The 13,219-nt window shown below is 52.8% G+C and overlaps 1 protein-coding gene across 1 annotated transcript in view; it reads left to right on the forward strand.

Annotated features, from left to right (window-relative positions):
* AEBP1 (AE binding protein 1) overlaps window positions 1-13,219 on the forward strand; it is a 40,913-nt gene that overhangs the window by 19,777 nt on the left and 7,917 nt on the right. Inside the window, 8 exon segments of the mRNA XM_073325475.1 lie at window positions 5,941-6,006; window positions 9,200-9,271; window positions 9,621-9,692; window positions 10,392-10,487; window positions 11,289-11,366; window positions 11,960-12,049; window positions 12,522-12,614; window positions 13,104-13,178. Coding sequence (XP_073181576.1) covers window positions 5,941-6,006; window positions 9,200-9,271; window positions 9,621-9,692; window positions 10,392-10,487; window positions 11,289-11,366; window positions 11,960-12,049; window positions 12,522-12,614; window positions 13,104-13,178 — 642 coding nt within the window.

The following is a 13,219-nucleotide window of genomic DNA, read 5'->3' on the forward strand; positions in this document are numbered from 1 at the left end:
CCCCCCTGCCTAGGAGCCGGACCCGCTGATGGTGTTAGAGCAGATAGGGACTACTCATTTTTACTGGCCAGCTGCCAGGGTCCTTGGGTGCTGAGCAAGGCGACCCAGTGCCTTGCATTCTGCGACTCGGTACTGGGTCGCGACCCGAAGTTTGAAAACCACTGCTGTAGATGGACAAAGTGTGTGAAGTCTTTTATTGGACCAACTTCAATTGGTGAGAGAGACGAGCTATAGACCAACCCCACTTCTGTCCATTGTGCAACAGTTTGCAATACGGCCGCTGTGTTAAGTAGAATCATAGAATATCAGGGTTGGAAGGGACCTCAGGAGGTCATCTAGTCCAACTCCCTGCTCAAAGCAGGACCAATCCCCAACTAAATCATCCCAGCCAGGGCTTTGTCAAGCCTGACCTTAAAAACCGCTAAGGAAGGAAATTCCACCACTTCCCTAGGTAATCCATCCCAGTGCTTCACCACCCTCCTAGTAAAAAAATTTTTCCTAATATCCAACCTAAACCTCCCCCATTGCAACTTTTGAGACCATTACTCCTTGTTCTGTCATCTGCCACCACGAGAACAGTCTACATCCATCCTCTTTGAAACCCCCTTTCAGGTAGTTGAAAGCAGCTATCAAATCCCCCCTCATTCTTCTCTTCCGCAGACTAAACAATCCCACTTCCCTCAGCCTCTCCTCATAAGTCATGTGTTCCAGTCCCCTAATAATTTTTGTTGCCCTCCGCTGGACGCTTTCCAATTTTTCCACATCCTTCTTGTAGTGTGGGGCCCAAAACTGGACACAGTACTCCAGATGAGGCCTCACCAATGCTGAATAGAGGGGAACGATCACGTCCCTCGATCTGCTGGCAATGCCCCTACATATACAGCCCAAAATGCCATTGGCCTCCTTGGCAACAAGGGCACACTGTTGACTCAATCCAGCTTCTCGTCCACTGTAAGCCCTAGGTCCTTTTCCGCAGAACTGCTGCCTAGCCATTCGGTCCCTAGTCTGTAGCTGTGCATTGGATTCTTCTGTCCGAAGTGCAGGACTCTTAGTAAGATTGGTCAGTAGTAACTGAGCGTGCTGTAACAATGCTGGTTCTGGTGGGACCCAATTGCGAGTGCCAATTCAGGACAAACTGCTTCAAGCAGGGCAGTCACAGCCCGAGGCTGGGGTTTCTGTGAACACCAAGGCAAACCAAACCAGCCAGCCAGAGAAGACTTTGGTTTTACCTGTGGATTTAGATTTTAGATTCTAAAGGATTGGCAACAGCTTGATTTGTGGGTAAGATCTGATTTGTATATTGACCTGGGTCTGGGGCTTGGTCCTTTGGGATCGAGAGAACCTTTTTTCTTTTACTGGGGTATTGGTTTTCATAACCATTTGTCCTCATAACGGTGGGGTGATACTGGGAAACTGGAGTGTCTCAGGGAATTGCTTGTGTGACTTGTGGACATCCTTGGTTCTGTCTTACTACAGCAAGTATTGGTGTATAACAGAAATGGTTTATCTAAGTCATGTTCACTAACATGATTGAATCTCCTTAAAAAGACCAGGAGGACTTGTGGCACCTTAGAGACTAACCAATTTATTTGAGCATGAGCTTTCGTGAGCTACAGCATCCGATGAAGTGAGCTGTAGCTCACAAAAGCTTATGCTCTAATAAATTGGTTAGTCTCTAAGGTGCCACAGTCCTCCTGTTCTCTTTGCGGATACAGACGAACACGGCTGCTACTTTGAATCTCCTTACAAACTCAAGGTAAAACTTGGTTAGAACAATAGTGGATTGGATCTGCTTTTGCAGCATGGGTCCTGTATGTCTCATGTGATCTTGCCAAGAGCTAAAGAACATAGCTACTTTATTCATACAAACTCTGGCAAATGTTTGGAACCCAATTAACATCAACTTAATGTAGATATTACTGTTGTTTATAGGACAGGAATCTTGGCATTTAGCCATGAAAGCAATATAGTAGTGTGCCTCAGTTTCCCTTTTCATACAGCACATCCGGTCTGGAATGTCTTTTCCCCTGTGAAAAGTTCCAGTACTGTTTACAGGCATTAACTGAAACATCACTATAACAAGGCCTTTTAACACAAAGTGGGTTCTCATGTATTCCCTTTAACGTGTTCAAGGGATTTTCCAAAAGATTAGGCACATTGGACATTTTTACAGTTTTTGGTAGTAGCAACACATTAGTTACCAAAATTACCATGAGCAATAACAACAAATTCATTGCAAGTGTCCATCTACATTCATGTTTGTTATTCCACACCTTTGGCTCAATACCATTGGGGTTTGGGCCTTTTCGGGTCAGCCTGTGGCTTCCCTCTGCAGAATTAAGGTCTCTCTTTCCCACTTGTCCTGAAGGATCAAACCCTGATTTCTCTTGCTTAACAGAATTCACTGGCTGGTTGGGTGTGCTCTCTGTGCTAACAGCTATTAGCAAGTCCTTCTTCTCCCTGCCAGCCAAGTAATTTGCATTACCACAGACAGGAGCCAGTTCGCCAGTTTTCAGATCCTTAACTGCTACCAATTCCACGGCTGGACTGTCTTCGAGAGATACCATCCATTTTCATTAACCAGTTAGGCTCCAAGTTCTGTTGTCCTTTCCTTACCAACCTCTGCTTCCACATGGAATTAGATGTTAAGTTCACTGAGAGACTAGAGGTCATATCCAAAGTGTCTGGAGATGAGAGTAGACCTGCATTCTCGAGAGATTAACTGCCCAGCTGTTCTGCTCTGGAGACTCAGCTACCCAGTCTTCCCTCCGAACCTGAGACACCGGCTGTTCACTCACAGAATCAGCATGGAGACATTCCTCTCTCAACAACCTTGTCTTCCCAACAAGCTGGCCCAACACAGCCACTTGGTTAGAGGACTGTTCAACTTTCTTAACAGCTTTCACTTCATCTGAGCCTTTCTCAAAGCTCTCCACAGTGGATGCTTCAACAGGAAAGTCAGTGGATTCATTCACAACCGAAAATTTCTGGCTGTTAGGACCTGAAACGTTCTTGATTAAATCACTTTCACACCCTTCAGTTGTAGTAAACTGCTTGCAAAGACTCCATGAGGATTCCTTTCCCGAGGGGCTTTTCTAAGCAGCAATTCACCCCACACAGAAGTTCTTCAATCTCCATTTGTAGATAGGCTTGGGCTCGGTCGATCTCAGAGAAATGCCTCCCATCAGCTAATGAGGCAATTACAGCCTGACTTCTAGGCCAGGGATACTGATCTTCATGCAGCCTTGAAATCACCACAGATGTGGCCAACCCTGTTCTTTTTCACTCCATTCGCTCCAGTTGACCTTGGGTATAGTTCTGGAGCCCTGTAAGCACCCTATGGCAAAATGCACTGGACCAGCTTTGCAAAATGTAGGAATTGCTCCCCCTTCAGGCACAAGTTTTGCTTGCAGGTGTTTTAAGGTTTTGGTGCCCTCCCGAAGGACATCCTCTGCCTTGTCTAAGAGGTTTGTTTTGGGCCAGAGTCCATACAGTTTTGTAAATCTGCTGGCATTTTGAAATCAATGGGAATTAGGTGCCTAAATAACGTGGGAGGATCTGAACCTTTTATGCTCTGCTGTCCACCTGAATCTCTCTCAGCCACTCTCCGTCAAATAATACCTGACCCTCTCGCCTCACATCCGAGAGGTTTAACAGTACACATTTGTATGTTGCGTTCAGTGTAATAACCGCCAGGGGGGTGAGGATTTCCCCTGTGTTTGTTTTTAGTAGCACCGAGTATTCTGCAACTTCCCCTCTTTAAAGAGTCTTGGATTATCCAACACAGACATGGCAGACCCGGTATCCAGATCCATTTTATGTCTTGCTCCGTCCGTGTGAAAAGACCCTTTATTATTACACAGACTGTTGGAGAGATAGAGATGGAATTGGAAAAGGTTCAGAAAAGGGCAACAAAAATGATTAGGGGTATGGAACGACTTCCGTATGAGGAGAGATTAATAAGACGGGGACTTTTCAGCTTGGAAAAGAGGCGACTAAGGGGGATATGATAGAGGTCTATAAAATCATGACTGGTGTGGAGAAAGTAAATAAGGAAGTGTTATTTACTCCTTCTCATAACACAAGAACTAGGGTCACCCAATGAAATTAATAGGCAGTAGGTTTAAAAGAAACAAAAGGAAGTATTTCTTCATATAACACACAGTCAACCTGTGGAACTCCTTGCCAGAGGATGTTGTGAAGGCCAAGATTATAACAGGGTTCAAAAAAGAACTAGATAAGTTCATGGAGGACAGGTCCATCAATGGCTATTAGCCAGGATGGGCAGTGATGGTGTCTCTAGCCTCTGTTTGCCGGAAGCTGGGAATGGGCAACGGCATGAATCACTTGATGATTCCCTGTCCTGTTCATTCCTTTGGGGCACCTGGCCCTGGCCACTGTTGGAAGACAGGACACTGGGCTAGTTGGACCTTTGGTCTGACCCAGTCTGGCCACTCTTATGTTCTTATGCCCCAGCATTTTCCGCGGACTCCATGCTGTCACCGGCAAGCTGACGAAAGTCCCCGGGCTTCTCCTTGTGAGATGGTGGTTGTGCTTTTTGCACATCACCCTGTCTGCGCCCCAGTTTGTTGCAGCTCTTTGCACGGAGGAACTGCTTGCCACACAGCAAGAGCATGCAGCCAGAGTGCTGTCCATTTTGGGCTGACCTCCCATTTATTTGGTGCCTGGGTGCTGTTGCAGCTCCCTGGCATTTTTAGCAGCTCTCTCCATCGATCACGCAATTTCTAGTGCACAGCTGAGGGTTAAACCAACCTCAGTCAATTGCTCCATCTTGCAAACCGCACAGTAACTGAACACCCCATTGAAACGCTCTCCAAACTGACAATGCTCTGTTAATTTCCTCGACGCAGCCGCAAATTTGGGAATGGCTGTTTGGTTCTATTTATAAAAGCGGAAACACTCCGTGGTGCCCAGGGGCCTAGGGGGGAGGTGATTTGGGAGAATTTCCACAACCTCAGCAAACATCTGCTGAGTAAGAGAAGCCTGGAGGGTTGTGTTCCAGCTTGTAAGATTTAGCCCCCCCACACGCAGTAAAACCACCACTTTAGTCATCTCAGTAGTACCATTAACTATTTCGTGCTGTTCCACTCAGGCATAGAGCTGGTCCAGTCCCCTCCAGGGCTGCATTTTCCCCAAACAGCCAGATGTTTTAAAACCCTTTCCCTGCAGGACCAGTTTCCATCTCTCTCTGTTGCTGGATTAGGGTCCCCTCCACATTGCCAGTTGTTGGGTCTGTTGCCCATTACCCAGCACACAGCAAGAGTCCGAAGGAACAATGCGGGGCCTAGAGGGTTCTGGGTAAACCCGTCTGCTAATTGCCCAGCCCATCTACACATCACGCCCAGCCCAGCTACACGCGTGCCATGGGCCTGGTTCCTGGAGCAGAGAAGACAGGGAGTGTCCCTAGCTAATTCCGCGGCGCTCCAGGCCCCACCCGCCCCTACCGGGAGTGCGGGCGGCTCCGGAGAGAGTTCTGGGAGAATCTGGAGCTCTGGGCTCCGTCCATTGACCTGCATGGTGGGGTAAACATGGCAAGCATATGGTCCCTGGGTGCTGTGCAACCCCCTCTGGCACCAGCCACTGAGCCCCACTTTGGGTACCAAGCACTTAGCCCCCCAGGGACCGACCCGGCCGGGTATCAAGCGCCTACTCCCCTCCGGGACTGTCCCCACCGGATACTGAGTCTCTCCCTGCAGGGATGTGGCTTCTCCAGGCTTCCCCCAGGCCCTAAGAGGTCCTCCTCCTCCCGGCAGGGTGGCACTGAGCCCTTTGCCCAGCCTGGTCCATGTGCAGCCTGAACCCCTGCCATGCGACTCACCCCACAGGGATCAAGAGAGCAGTTCGGTCCCAGCCCCATGCCCTCCCACCCCTCCCCAGCCCCCGGTCCAGCACTCTGAACTCCTGCCCTGTGTTTTCCAGCTGGATTTCCCGAGGAGACGGCTGAGCCGCGCTGGGCTGAAGAACAGGAGCCGGGAAGCCGCCGGAGTAAGAGCGATTCCCGGAGGGGGGTGGAGGTTGGGGGGGACCCACCCCCCCATTGCAGCTAGTGCCCTGGCACTTCTCACACGCTTGGCCCCATCTCCCTAGGACACAGGAGCCTGGACCCTGGCCAGAGCTGGAGCAGCTTGGCGAGTTTTGGGGGGAACAGCATGTGAGGGCCTCCCCTGGGATAGCGCTTGGAGTGTGCTATAGACCGCTGGCATCTAATTTGGATATGGATAGAGCCCTTTTTAATGTTTTTAATAAAGTAAATACTAATGGAAACTGCGTGATCATGGGAGACTTTAACTTCCCAGATATAGACTGGAAGACGAGTGCTAGTTATAATAATAGGGCTCAGATTTTCCTAGATGCGATAGCTGATGGATTCCTTCATCAAGTAGTTGCTGAACCGACTAGAGGGGATGCCATTTTAGATTTGGTTTTGCTGAGTCGTGAGGACCTCATAGAAGAAATGGTTGTAGGGGATAATCTTGGCTCAAGTGATCATGAGCTAATTCAGTTCAAACTGAATGGAAGGATCAACAAAAATAAATCTGCGACTAGGGTTTTTGATTTCAAAAGGGCTGACTTTCAAAAATTAAGGACATTAGTTAAGGAAGTGGATTGGACTGAAGAATTTATGGATCTAAAGGCAGAGGAGGCCTGGAATTACTTTAAGTCAAAGCTGCAGAAGCTATCGGAAGCCTGCATCCCAAGAAAGGGGAAAAAATTCACAGGCAAGAGTTGTAGACCAAGCATCTCAGAGAGGTGATTAAGAAAAAGCAGAAAGCCTACAGGGAGTGGAAGATAGGAGGGATCAGCAAGGAAAGCTACCTTATTGAGGTCAGAACATGTAGGGATAAAGTGAGACAGGCTAAAAGTCAAATAGAGTTGGACCTTGCAAAGGGAATTAAAACCAACAGTAAAAGGTTCTATAGCCATATAAATAAGAAGAAAACCAAGAAAGAAGAAGTGGGACCGCTAAGCACTGAGGATGGAGTGGAGGTCAAGGATAATCTAGGCATGGCCCAATATCTAAAGAAATACTTTGCCTCAGTTGTTAATAAGGCTAATGAGGATCTTAGGGATAATGGTAGCATGACAAATGGGAATGAGGATATGGAGGTAGATATTACCATATCTGAGGTAGAAGTGAAACTCAAACAGCTTAATGGGACTAAATCGGGGGGGCCCAGATAATCTTCATCCAAGAATATTAAAGGAATTGGCACATGAAATTGCAAGTCCATTAGCAAGAATTTTTAATGAATCTGTAAACTCAGGGGTTGTACCGTATGATTGGAGAATTGCTAACATAGTTCCTATTTTTAAGAAAGGGAAAAAAAGTGATCCGGGTAACTACAGGCCTGTTAGTTTGACATCTGTAGTATGCAAGGTCTTGGAAAAAATTTTGAAGGAGAAGGTAGTTAAGGACATTGAAGTAAATGGGACAAAATACAATATGGTTTTACAAAAGGTAGATCGTGCCAAACCAACCTGATCTCCTTCTTTGAGAAAGTAACAGATTTTTTAGACAAAGGAAACGCAGTGGATCTAATTTACCTAGATTTCAGTAAGGCGTTTGATACCGTGCCACATGGGGAATTATTAGTTAAAGTGGATAAGATGGGGATCAATAGGAAAATTGAAAAGTGGATAAGGAGTTGGTTAAAGGGGAGACTACAATGGGTCCTACTGAAAGGTGAACTGTCAGGCTGGAGGCAGGTTACCAGTGGAGTTCCTCAGGGATCAGTTTTGGGATCAATCTTATTTAATCTTTTTATTACTGACCTCGGCACAAAAAGCGGGAGTGTGCTAATAAAGTTTGCAGATGATACAAAGCTGGGAGGTATTGCCAATTTAGAGAAGGACCGGGATATCATACAGGAGGAGCTGGATGACCTTGTAAACTGGAGTAATAGTGATAGGATAAAATTTAATAGTGAGAAGTGTAAGGTCATGCATTTAGGGATTAATAACAAGAATTTTAGTTATAAGCTGGGGACGCATCAATTAGAAGTAACGGAGGAGGAGAAGGACCTTGGAGTATTGGTTGATCATAGGATGACTTTGAGCCGCCAATGTGATATGGCCGTGAAAAAAGCTAATGTGGTCTTGGGATGCATCAGGAGAGGTATTTCCAGTAGAGATAAGGAGGTTTTAGTACCGTTATACAAGGCACTGGTGAGACCTCACCTGGAATACTGTGTGCAGTTCTGGTCTCCCATGTTTAAGAAGGATGAATTCAAACTGGAACAGGTACAGAGAAGGGCTACTAGGATGATCCGAGGCATGGAAAACTTGTCTTATGAAAGGAGACTCAAGGAGCTTGGCTTGTTTAGCCTAACCAAAAGAAGGTTGAGGGGAGATACGATTGCTCTCTATAAATATATCAGAGGGATAAATACCGGAGAGGGAGAGGAATTTATTTAAGCTCAGTACCAATGTGGACACAAGAACAAATGGATATAAACTGGCCACCAGGAAATTTAGACTTGAAATTAGACGAAGGTTTCTAACCATCAGAGGAGTGAAGTTTTGGAATAGCCTTCCGAGGGAAGCAGTGGGGGCAAAAGATCTATCTGGCTTTAAGATTAAACTCGAAAAGTTTATGCAGGAGATGGTATGATGGGATAACATGATTTTGGTAATTAATTGATCTTTAAATATTCATGGTAAATAGGCCCAATGGCCTGTGATGGGATATTAGATGGGGTGGGATCTGAGTTACTACAGAGAATTCTTTCCTGGGTATCTGGCTGGTGAATCTTGCCCATATGCTCAGGGTTTAGCTGATCGCCATATTTGGGGTCGGGAAGGAATTTTCCTCCAGGGCAGATTGGAAGAGGCCCTGGAGGTTTTTCGCCTTCCTCTGTAGCACGGGGCACGGGTCACTTGCTGGAGGATTCTCTGCTCCTTGAAGTCTTTAAACCACAATTTGAGGACTTCAATAGCTCAGACACAGGTGAGAGGTTTATCGCAGGAGTGGGTGGGTGAGATTCTGTGGCCTGCGTTGTGCAGGAGGTCGGACTAGATGATCATAATGGTCCCTTCTGACCTAAATATCTATGAATCTATGTGGGCCATGCAGCGAGCGGGCAGCTGGGTGCGGGCAGGGGTGGCAGCAGAGGCTCTGGTGCAGCGGGAAGGTGCCCGGCCCAGAGGACCCCTCCCAGCCAACGGGTTTTGTTCCTAGATGAGTTCCATGAGCCCCCGACGGAGCCGTGGGAGCCTGGCAGGGAGGACCGGAGACCAGCGCCCGACTCCGGTGAGTGCTCATCAGCTGTGTGGGGCCTGCCCCCTGGCCGTGTGCCCCTCAGTTCCTTGTCCTGAAGCCAGAGCCCTTTCCAGGGTGCCCCGCTGCATCCCCTTGGCCTCGGGGAGCCAGGAGAGTCTCCAGGAGCCCCCAGCCCTGGCACATCCCGTGGGAGCCTGGGGGGGCTCCCCTAGGGCTCACAGTCCCGGTGCAGCCTCCCAGATGGGGCTGTAGCAACCTCCTGCCCGCTGTTTGGCTCCAGCCTGGCACAACAGAGAGCAGCCCCTGCCGTGTCCTGCCCCAGCCTGGCCCCTTACCCTCGCGGGCAGCAGCTGCTGACTGTGTCTGTCTCTCCCCGCAGTGATGACGGAAGAGCCCGAGCCGCCCACGCTGGACTATAATGAGCAGATCGAGCGGGAGGATTACGAGGACTGTACGGGGCTGCTGCTGCCTCCCCGCGGCCCCTCCGCCCAGACCCTCGCTCCCCGGCTGGGCCCCGGCCCCCTGGGGACAGCCCTGCCCTAGAGCAAGTGCAACCCAGGGACCCCCCCACACCAAGGAGAAGGGGCCTGCCTGCGACCCCCAATGCTCCCCTGGGACAGGGCAGCCTCACCCCCTAAGCCCCTGACCCCCAGTGCTGCACAGCCCCATCCTCTGCGCCCCAGGCCCCCCAGAACTCCCTTGGGGCTGCAGTGAGGGGCCTGGGCCACGGAATGGCCCCTGCCCAACAGCCGGGGACGGAGCAGAGCCCGGAGCCCCAGCGCTGGGATCCTGTAAGATGGCTCTTAAACACCTGACACCCCTCGGGCCAAAGTCCCACGGGGCCTGAGCTCCTGTGCCCGGCATCAGGGCTGAGCAGGGGCAAAAGGGTCCCTTTGGACTTGGGACAGGGGTCAGTGATGCCCACGGAGCCAGGCAGGGAGGATTGGGCCCACAGTCCCTGGGTGGGGAGGACGATGACCGGGGTGCTTCCTCTTGCCAGCCCTTTCTGCCCACTCTGGACACATCAGCCACTTGTCCCCTCACGCCACGTGAGAGCCCCCTGCTGCATCCCCAGGAGAAACCCCCTGGTTGGAGCCCCCCTCTCCCTCCTGCAGCAGGACAGTGACAAACCTACGTTCCTTCCCCCCAGTCGAATACGTCCGGCGGCAGAAGAAACCCAAGAAACCTCCGAGCAGGAAGACACCCGAGAAGCCGCCGTTGGAGGTGGAGGAGAAGCCAAGTCCAAGTATGTTTCTTACGGCCCCGAGTCTTCCCCAGCCAGGGAGGAAGGGGGCTGGGGAACAGGCAGGGAAGAAACCCCCCTGAGTGAGCCACCCCCGGAAGGGCCTGAGCCTGCATCGGTGCAGCGGCTGTTGTGTTCACCAGCACCAAACCGGAGGGACCAGGGAGCCATACCCCCTCCCTCCATTTTTTAACAAGACACATTAGTGCAGAATTCATGTCCTCTGCAGATTGTTTTTCCCCCGCAGAATAATAGTCTGCTGCGGAGGCACTGCAATTACACCTTTCGCCCACCAGGGGCTGCTGTGGCACCAGAAGAAAGGGCAGCTGGCTCAGCCAGCTGCAGGGAGGGAGGGGGCACATAGAATCATAGAATCATAGAATATCAGGGTTGGAAGGGACCCCAGAAGGTCATCTAGTCCAACCCCCAGCCTGCGGTGCCCGTGGGGCGACTTGCCCAGGCTCAACGAGAGCCTTGGACTCTGCTTCTGCCCCTTAGCCACCCATCTGTGACCCACGTAGCCTGGGAGAAGGACCTGCTCAGTGCGGGAGGGGCTGGGGTGCTCCCACACCGTGGTTATTCTGGCCCCCCTGCAAAGTCCCCCGGGGCCAGTGAAGCAGAGGGGCAATTTAGGGCAGCCCTCAGGGGGTTGGACCATGATCTGTCCTCTGAACAGCCCCCTGCCTGCCCTGTTGGAGGGTCTTTCCTGGGCTAAGTCCCCCCAGCCCTGGCAGCTCTCCTCCAGGGGAGCCTGGCTGTACCCGCCTCCCTGGGGCTCACGCAGCCTCTCTTCTCCCCCTGCAGAGCCGCCCCCCACCCTGCCCCCCGAGCGGGACTACGATGAGGGGCTGCCCCTGGCACCATTGCCGGACTATGACGACAGTGAGTGTCAGCTGCCTCAGGACGGGCCCCCGGCCCCCAAAACCCAGCCTCCTCCCCCGCCAGCACTCGGCCCCTGCCCTCCCCCCAGCACCCTGCCTCTCCCCACCCCGGCAGCTCTCTGTCCCCCTCCCCTCTGCTCTGGACCCCACAGCTCTCTGCGCCATTGGCCCCCCTCCACAGCCCTGGCCCCCATATGAACCCGCTCCCACCCCCACCATGGCCTGGCCTGCCACCCAGCCAGTGCATGCAGGCCCAGTCAGCATGGCGGGGCTTAGGCCAGCCGGAGGATCTGGCCTCCCCAGGAGCTAACAGAGGCTCCAGCCCCTGTTAGAACCAGCAGCCAGGGGGTCCCAGCTGGGGGGGGCCGTGACTCTGGGCAGGGCTGAGGTCCTGCGGGGAGGGATGCCCCGTGCCCACACGGCCCAGCCTGGGTGCACGCCGGCCCAGTGCCACGTCCTGTGGCATCCCCGGAAGGGCCGATCCCTGTGTTCTCCCTCACTTCCCGCTGCGTTCGGAGGCAGCGTCCCTGTGTGCGTCCCCCCAGGGTGCTGTCACCCGGCCGGCCCTTCAGTGCACCCCACTCTCGCCCCCAGTGGAATACGGCCTGCCCCAGCCCAAGAAGTTCCCCAGCAAGAAAGAGGATGAAGACGAGATGGAAACGGACGAGGAGCGACTCAAGCCAGGTAAGGAGAGGGCTGCCCACGATGGGGCGGGGCAGGGCACACAGGGGGAGGGTCCGGGCACATGGGGCAGGGCCAGATTCATTGTGGGAGAGTCTGGACACATGGGGCAGGGCCAGGTGAATTGTGGGAGGGGCCGGGGACATGGGGCGGGGCCAGGTGAATTGTGGGTGGGGCCAGGAACATGGGGCAGGCCCAGGTGAATTGTGGGCAGGGCCAGGGACATGGGGTGGGCCCAGGTGAATTGTGGGCGGGACCAGATATGCTGACCATGCATGCATTCCCCAGTAGAGCAAACCCCTGGCCATGTGGGCTCCCTTCTCCCAGCTGGCCAGTGCTGCTGGCTGCTCCAGGGATCCCCCGGGACACAGTGTTCAAGCAGCCGGGGCAGAAGGAACCCACCAGCCTGGTCTAACCCTCCCTCCCTCCTCGGCCACACTGACCTTGACCCTGCCCCTCTCCCCTCCTGGACCAGGGAAGCCCAAGAAAGGTGGCAGCAGCAAGGAGGAGGAGGAGGTGGACACGGAGGATGACAAGTGGGCAGAGGAGAAGACCAAGGAGCGGAAAGGTGAGTGCGGAGCTGCCTCCCCGAACCACGTCTCTCCTGGCTGGGGCCCAGCTCCGGGGCACCGCACCCAGAATCCCGCCCAGCTCCGGGGCACCGCACCCAGAATCCCGCCCAGCTCCGGGGCACCGTACTCAGGGCTCTTGGCGGGAGCCGACCCTGGAGCACTGTACTCAGGACCACAGTGGGGCCCGCTCTCCAGCCTGGCCCTGCCTAGGTAATTCCAGGTGCTCTTGCCAGGCTGGCTTGAGTTAGAGAAACGCGCACACGGTTCCCCCCACCCCCACCCCCTCTGCCCTTCCCAGTCCCTTCCCCCTCGGCTGCTCTGGCCCTGCTACGCTGCCAAGGGGTGCAGGGCAATGGGCCCCTGTCCCATCTCTTCTCCGTGCCCCTTCCTGGCACCCTCAGTGCCTGCCCAGAGCAGGGGGCCCAGCCCCAGCCACGGCATCCTCCCGCTGCCTCTCACTAACCCCCCACCCCAACCACCTGCAGGGAAGCCGAAGAAGCCGGGAGGGAAGAAGTGGGAAACAGATGAGGACGAATGGACGCTCCCGGAGGAGAAAACAAGTGAGTGACCCTGTGCCAGGGGCCCAGCCCGCCAGCCAGGC

The sequence above is a fragment of the Lepidochelys kempii genome, chromosome 26 (genome assembly GCF_965140265.1).
Source record: "Lepidochelys kempii isolate rLepKem1 chromosome 26, rLepKem1.hap2, whole genome shotgun sequence".
NCBI classification, from domain to species: domain Eukaryota; kingdom Metazoa; phylum Chordata; order Testudines; family Cheloniidae; genus Lepidochelys; species Lepidochelys kempii.